A 7,838-nucleotide genomic window follows, 5' to 3' on the forward strand; every position below is an offset into this window, starting at 1 on the left:
GCAAAAGGTTGGAGTTCAGTCATAATTGAAAGAGACTGCAACAAATTTGTTGAGGCGTTGCGCACGAATAACACTCAACTTCATTTAGAGCATTAATAGAAGATTGCACCAACTTGTAATTGTTGTTTTCTTATTGTCTTTTGTTTTTGTTAAACGAGAAGGTAATTACTTTGCTCATACTCTCGCACATGTGAAGATTATCAACCATGTAGAAGGGGAGTTTTTCCCTCTGATCGACTGGTTATCCCTAATATAAATTTAATTTCCCATTAAAAAAAATCCAAAAAATCCATCTATATGTAATATAAGAGGGAAAAAAATAATATATCCACTTCTCATAAAACAATTATTGGCCATCGTAGTCAAAATTAATTAAAGTATTTAAATAATGTAAATTTGATTTAAATCCCTCTAATGCCTTGCCTTCTCTTTGAATTATGTGCTAATCTTAACCTTTTGTAATAGAAAAACACGAAAAGCATCGTGGATCTTTTGCCTGTATTTTTTAATATGTAAAATTGAGCTCTTTCACATAATCCCTAAAACATTTCATTAATAAGGAAAAACCGAAACTATAATTTACTATTTGAAATAAACTCATATTCCTTTCAAGAAGAGATGAGTGAGAGGTCGAGGAGAGAGACGGATCAGAAACAGGTGGGACCATGAAAAGGTCACGGAAGTTGCCGTGGAAGGTGACGGCGGAGCGGGTGGTGTGCTACAGTGCGTACCACTTGCAGCAGACGAGGGCGGCGGAGTTGCGGCCACGGACGTCGAGCACGGCAGCGGTTATATTTTTTCGCGAAATTTGGATAAAATTGGACACTAATCGACTATGTTGTTTGCATAGTCGATTAATAAATCAACTATATTTTTTTATAGTCGATTTATTATTTTTAGATCTAATATAGACTTTAATATTTTAATCAACTATAGTCAATTAACGTCCAGTTTAATCCAAATTTCACGAAAAAATAAAAGGTAAATTAGAAAATCGAGAAAAAAACGTGAGGGAGTTTTCTCAAATTATTTTTTTGAGGTCACATGATTTTTCCAAATAAGGGATCTTGCTAATTTTCACTATAAAATGATTTATATACGCCCACAGATACTAAAACAGAACTAGTGGTGACTTTCTTATTTGAAAAATCAACAATATTGCTATTTCTAACAATAATCTATTCTTAACCTCATTCATGTTCTTCTATCTTTACTACAATTACTAGTACAAATAGTAGATACTAGATTGTAAAAAAAAAAAAAAAACTACTAATTACGCATTGAACTCCTGAACAAATATATATTTAAAATGGCAAGAGATGAAGTTCTATTTTCAAGAAAAATAATTTAATAAAATATTTATAAAACGTCTTTAATGTTTTTAGCTTATATTTCAAATCAATTTGGAGCCGTAATAATTTTTTAGATGGTGGGAAGTATTTAAGGATAAAATAATAAGAATTAAAAGAGAAAAGAGAAAAAGCAAAGGACCAAAAGAAGTAAACCAAAGTTACTAGTAATTGACAACACTACACTAAATTACACCACCGCTCCACCACCGAGAATCTACATAGCCCCGCCGCCGCCGACGGCGACGAATCCGCCACCACTTCCACCGGTGGCAGAACTCTCCCATCAGCAAACAAAGCCCTCCCATTTCTCGGCATCTCCTGAACTATCCCTTCTTCCATCTCCGCCGCCTGCCCACCACCACCACCGCCGCCGCCGCCGCCGTCACCAAATCTCCTCTCCACCTCCAAATAATCCCCAAGAGACGCCCTTCTGGATCCACACTCGTCCCTGCACAGCCTCCACCACTGCCGCCTCTGCCGCGCCGCCGCCACCGTCCTGCCCTTGGGTTTCTTATTCCTCCGACCACCGCTCACGGCGGAGGCGGGGATTTCCTGCTGGCGGTGCTGGGAGGCCGCTCTGAATTTGATGGCTTGGAGGGTTACCCCCATTAGGGTTCCCAGCGATGTGCTTCTGTCGTGGAAGAATGAACCCGTCGACTGTGTGTTTTTTTTCACACACACACACAAAAACACCAAAACTTTATAATGTGTTCTTACATTTTTCATAAACATAAATGAATGAATAAATAAAATTAGGAGTAAAAACAGTTGTTTAAAATTAATTAAATTACCTCGGTGTCAAGATCAGAAGAGGAGATGGAAGAAGCAGTGGGGGAGGAAGGTGGTGGCAACACATCATTTGCTGGATCTAACATCACCTTCTAGTGCGTGTTACTGTGTGTTAAAATTGGGGTTTTCGGTGAAAATGTGTTTTTAAAAAAATAAATAATGGGTCTTTTTCTCTCCCACTATCTCTGTGATTTAGTGTGTAAAAATTGTGTGAAGATTGGGTGTTTTATTTTCTCACACTGTGTGTGTGTGTGTGTGTGTGTGTGTGTGTGTGTGTGTGTTTAGTGTGTGTGAGGTGTGAAATTGGGTAAGATAAATAATGATGGACATGAAAAGGGGAAACACCCCATGGTGTGTTCCTTGTCTATGCTGCAAAATTGATTTTCACTTACTTACACATCTGGAGCTTTGACATTGCAATCATGTTTTTTTTTTTTTTTTTTTTTTAAAAAAAATTCAATTTATAAAAAGATAGAGTAAAATAACACCTAAACTTTGGATTTGGAATCCACCAAATTTTGATATCCTATTTCTTTATTCACATATAATGTGATATTGGGGTTAGATGCTACACCTTGTTATTTATTTGTTGTTTTGAACCATAAATTTGATTAAATAACTACTTACTAAGTACATATAACATGGGTGTTTGTGTAATTATGTGTAGTTACGGTTCAAATCTTCCCAGTGGAAATAATCAGGTGTAATATCTAATTTTCTGTATAAAATACATAATAATATTGACATTATAAATATTATCGTAAAATCATTGTAAGTCGTCAGTATGTTACTTAAAGTCTATGTTACTTAAAGTCGTTGAAGTATCACTCAAAAAACTGCTATAGAGAAATTATATGATGTCGGAGTTTGCCAAAAAATAACTGATTGTCTCCGACGACCGCCGCAATAAAAAAAATGTAGTGGATGCAGGAATTTCCAAACCTTCATAGACAATCTTCACTTTTTCTGTTTGGAAATTTTCACCTTGAAAGGGGGAACTGTTATGCGTAACATAGGGTTTTCGGTGATTCGACTATATATGAGAGGGTTGTGGTAGTTTAAGCTATTTCATGGAGTAAGTCTAAGTGCAAGATGCTTAAAACAAGTTGCATGAGTAATTAAAGCATAATGTAGTAACTAAAAATAAAAATCAATTGAGTCTTGAAAATACTTGTCTAAACATCAATATCTAGATATGATCATTTTCAAGAGATTATTTAAATATTATTAATATAAGTCAAATGTATTGGTGAATTTAGACAAGAAAAATGAAATTTTATTTGAAATAAATGATCCTAGCTACTTGATCAATTCCTATATGGTTTCAGTCAATTGGCATGACCATGTTGACTACTTCATCGATGAGCGTTCTGACGGTGATGTAGCGGGATTACTGAAAGTCGATGACACCGTCATGGCGTCGTCTATATGTTATATTTGTTGAAAATTAAGCTCTACTTATCTAGATAAGTTAAAAGTATTAAATGTTCTAGAATTATTGTGAATGTGAAAGTATAAATGAATGTGTATGTTATTTGATTTATGTACTTACTAGGGGAATTTTATTAGAGGCATAAAATTGCCGAAGTACTCTTTTATATTTGTAGAGTGCCAGAAAAGAAAAGAAACCTAAAAGAAAAGAATCTTAAAGTGAATTTATGTATTTGTGTTGATTGAGTGTGAAATATAGTTAAGTGTTTTCTCGAGATCGTTCCAATCAACTATCCATTATTTGCAATTTTCTCGAGATTGTTCCAGTCGATTTTACAGGAAAACATTTTGTTGAAGCGCTTGTAGAGGTTGCTAGGCAAAGGCATCGTGCGCGAAACTTAATCTCTCTCCTAATTAATGGGATGAATTCTCGCCGAGGGAGAATCTAATGTTCCGAATTTGCGGGACCTTGGCTTGTTGAGAGAGATGGGAAACGCCATCATCGAACCCCTTTTCTGAATAGCCAAATTGCAAAAAACTCATGACAAGAGCAATTAATTGAAAGACATTTTGTACGCCAACCAACACACTCTCCAGACTCCGAACGAGCTCGAATGGCGATTATCTCGAGCTCGAATCTATTGCACAACATCTTGACCCAACTGTGGCAGAAGCTAAAGCAGCTTTAATGGCGATTGAACTGACTCGAGATAACAATTGGTAGAGGATTGTTCTTGAAGGGGATTCGAGTGTTGTCATCGCCGCTGTCGGAGAACCGAATTGCAACGCGGACTACGACATGATTGTTAGCGATATTATCCGGATATGTTCTACGCTAATGGTGTTCAGAGTCCAGCATATTGCACGGGAAGGCAACAAGGCGGCGCACGAGATAGCAAGATTATCCAAAAATGAACTTATGACATATTGTTAGTATTACCTGATAGAAACCGTTCAATTATTTCTGCCGAATTGGCTTTATAAATGAAGTATTTTTCGACTCTAAAACAAAAAAACTGAAAGGCATTCAATTTTTTTGTCTTGCAAATATGGTATATCTATCAACATTTATATGCAACCAATGAAAACTCTCTTATATATATTAAAAGAGCAAATCTCACTAATAGTCCCTCATCTTAGTATTTAGTTCCACTTTAGTACCTCGGGTCCCAATTGTGTCATTATCATCCTTCAACTCTACAATTTATCTCAATATAGTCTTCGTTGTATAATTTAGTTAACTTTAACAGAATCTTTTGTTTATTGAATGAAATATTCTATTCTTACAATTATTTGTAATAAACTATAAATAAATTAATAAATACTAGAAATACATATATAATTGAATTAGTTCTTTAAGTATTAACATAAGATCATAAAAAATATAAATAATTTTTTGATAGAGAATAAATGTAGATGACATATTATAATTATTTAATTACGTTTCTAAATTATATCCACAAAATAGATGAGTCGTTTTATATTAATATAAATTAATATTTCGTAAAAGTAGTAGTTTTTAAGGTATATTATTGTTGGTTGCAAATATTATTTTTAAATTACAAACTTTATTACTAATTAAAAGAAGTCTTACTTTATCAAAAATAATTATAATAATGGAATATTCCATTATTTTTTTAAAATACTTTGTTAAAGTTAGCAGGTTTATACACAAGGGTGATAATGAGATAATTATAGAGATGAAGGATGAAAATCAAACAATTGAGACATGAGAGACTAAAGTGGAACTAAATTTGAAGATGATGGATCATTAATGAGATCCCTATCTTCTTGAAACCATAATTCTCCCCAATTTCATGGTTTAAACCCTAATTTAGCCACAATTTCACAATTTTAACTCCAATTTTGACCCCAACACAATTTTAACGCCAATTTTGACCGTCACCATCGGTCTCCGACTTTGATTTTTTTTTTTTTTTTTTTTTTTGAATTTTGAAAAATAAAATCTGAAACTTTTTTTCGGCCAGTCGCCGCCGTTGACTATTTTTTTTCCAAATTTTTTTTTTCTGAATTTATTTTCCCGACTTTTTGACCGCCATAAAATAATATTACTGCAATATTACCGCGTTGAATTAACACAATAATATTATTGTCTTGACATGCAATATTATTGTCTGAGACAGTAATATTGTTAGTAAGACACTAATATTACTGTGTGGGCTTGGCGTGTGTAAAAGTAAAACAGTAAGATCAGTGTTCCGTGTCCACAATAAAATCTTATTATGTTATTACTTACTATGTTGATCCCCATCCATTTTCTGATTTGAGTCCATAATTCCCGTTACATTAATCTTATTTTGCAGAATGTAGCTTCTTACCACATTCTGTTTGAGGGGTCTACCTCACTTTTATTAATGTGGAATGTCGGAAGAGTGTTAATTAACAAAATTAACTACAAGAATCAAAATAATACAACAATTAACATTCCACATTTAAATATACTTAGGAAATAAAGTAACAAGTACAAAACATACATTTACAACAAATTCAAAAACTAAATCAATTAATCAATGAAAATTAACTATAGCGTTTTTTTCTTCTCCTTGATGGCCAAGAATTGATCTTGAAACGCCCTCGAACGTTTCCTCTCATCCTTCAACTTGTGAACATACTCCATCAAAACACGCTTATTCTTGAACTCGTTTCCCTTGGCCTTCATGTATACCTCACGGTGCACATGCCTGTCGATTTTTCCGGCGTCTCGGTAGCGGCGGAGAAGGCGGCGCAACACCCTTATCCGTCGCATCCATTGAAGCTTCGACGGAGAACGTGCTTCTTTAGTTCCCTTTCGCTTCCCGTTTCCCGAGTGCCTGCCCTTTTTCTTTGCCTCCATGACTTCTCTAGCGCGTGATCTCGAGTGGAGCTTTGAAGGCCTCTTGAGGATGAAACCATCTTTCATGAGCTTCCTCATATTCATCCCTTCCATAGATAGATTAATACATTAATTATATATATTCTTTTAAAGGTACCTTTTCTTTTCTTACACAATGTCTCCTTGCTAAATGCGAACGATTACGGGTGGAAATTGGAATGGAAAATTTTCGAATTATGCGGATTAAATACGAAAATTTCCAAATTTAGAAAAAAATAAAAATTCATTCCAAAGTCCAAAATTACAAATTTGGACTTTTTCAAATTTTTTTTTATCGGAATCGATTCGTGACTCCATCATTGTGACCCAAACAAGCGTTAACTTACTAGCAACTTCAATAATTAACTCAGATTACTAAACCCAAACTCGACTAGAGTAATTCGTAATGAGAAATTTATAGTTTTCATCCCTCAAGTTTGCACCGATTTCACATTTGATTCAAAATGTTCACAAAAACACACATTTGGTCCCTCATATTTCAATAATTTAATTGAACAATTTCGGTCTTTTTCGTCAATTTATCATTAGCCCGTCAGTTAATAAAATGATGGCCACACACTTAATTCCGCTAGTTTTAACGGAAAATTGACAAAAAATGACAAAAAATGTTGAATTTTTGAAACACGAGGGACCAAATGTGTTTTTTTGTGAATACAGGGATCAAATGCGAACGGAGTGCAAACTGTATTTTCTCAATTCTTAGTACTACCACTTAAGCATCATATCAAATTTTCACAAGCTTTACAAGCATAATTTCATTAATAAGAGGAGATGAATATGTAAAGATATAGTAGAAGTAGTGATTGAAAGAGATAGATAAAATAGAGAATAAAACATACTCGAATTGGCCATGGAGATATGAATGGTCTCGTTCGGGTCCATCCACACCTTCGCTTTCCCACACTTGAAAATGTTTGCTGCTAATCTCTTTTGTAGCCTTAATGAAACCATTTTGCCTTTTCTTTTTCAACCTAAATACAGCAGAAATGACTAATTATTATTATTTTTAAATAAGAAGAAAAGCAGTATATATATATAATATATGAATGAATTATTCAAGTGTAGTTTGTACCAAGCTTGTTTCTCTTTTGTGCTGGTTTTGTGTGAGTTACAGTCCTACGAGATTCCTTTTTATAGAGGAAAAGTCAATAACAGCATAGAATAAATTATACTTATTTATTGGACAGAACAGTAAGTTGTAGATTTCGTGAAGAAAACAATTTTTAAGAATACGAATCAGATCAAGGAAAATTGAGCATGGTCGTGTTTTAATTTCTTGGGACCCAAGTTTGTAATATTTCTTATTGTTGGTCAACTGATACATACCACATTTTCCTTGCAGCCTACGACAGAAAGTTGGGTTTTTTTTTTTT

The 7,838-nt window shown here is 34.1% G+C and overlaps 2 protein-coding genes across 2 annotated transcripts; both read right to left on the reverse strand.

The window, feature by feature from the left end:
• Positions 1–1,439: 1,439 nt before the first annotated feature.
• Positions 1,440–2,443, reverse strand: LOC105954716 (uncharacterized protein At3g17950). Its single transcript, XM_012978397.2, has 2 exons — positions 2,144–2,443; positions 1,440–2,009 (listed from the first exon to the last, which is right to left on the reverse strand). Exons 1-2 carry the CDS (start codon positions 2,225–2,227, stop codon positions 1,530–1,532), a joined length of 564 nt encoding a protein of 187 aa, XP_012833851.2. The 5' UTR covers positions 2,228–2,443; the 3' UTR covers positions 1,440–1,529.
• A 3,557-nt stretch (positions 2,444–6,000) lies between these two features.
• LOC105954715 (large ribosomal subunit protein eL19y) lies at positions 6,001–7,570 on the reverse strand. Its single transcript, XM_012978396.2, has 2 exons — positions 7,305–7,570; positions 6,001–6,512 (listed from the first exon to the last, which is right to left on the reverse strand). The coding sequence occupies exons 1-2, from the start codon at positions 7,414–7,416 to the stop codon at positions 6,115–6,117; spliced, it is 510 nt and encodes a 169-aa protein (XP_012833850.2). The 5' UTR covers positions 7,417–7,570; the 3' UTR covers positions 6,001–6,114.
• Between the last annotated feature and the right edge of the window lie 268 nt (positions 7,571–7,838).

The sequence above is a fragment of the Erythranthe guttata genome, chromosome 4 (genome assembly GCF_056151865.1).
Source record: "Erythranthe guttata isolate IM_541 chromosome 4, IM_541, whole genome shotgun sequence".
Taxonomy (NCBI): domain Eukaryota; kingdom Viridiplantae; phylum Streptophyta; class Magnoliopsida; order Lamiales; family Phrymaceae; genus Erythranthe; species Erythranthe guttata.

Coding starts and splice junctions, on each gene's coding strand:
- LOC105954716 (XM_012978397.2), bottom strand. CDS start 2,227: ATGTTAGATCCAGCAAATGATGTGTTGCCACCACCTTCCTCCCCCACT. Junction 2,010..2,143: donor CTTCTGATCTTGACACCGAG/GTAATTTAATTA, acceptor AAAAACACACAG/TCGACGGGTTCATTCTTCCA.
- LOC105954715 (XM_012978396.2), bottom strand. CDS start 7,416: ATGGTTTCATTAAGGCTACAAAAGAGATTAGCAGCAAACATTTTCAAG. Junction 6,513..7,304: donor TATCTCCATGGCCAATTCGA/GTATGTTTTATT, acceptor TATCTATGGAAG/GGATGAATATGAGGAAGCTC.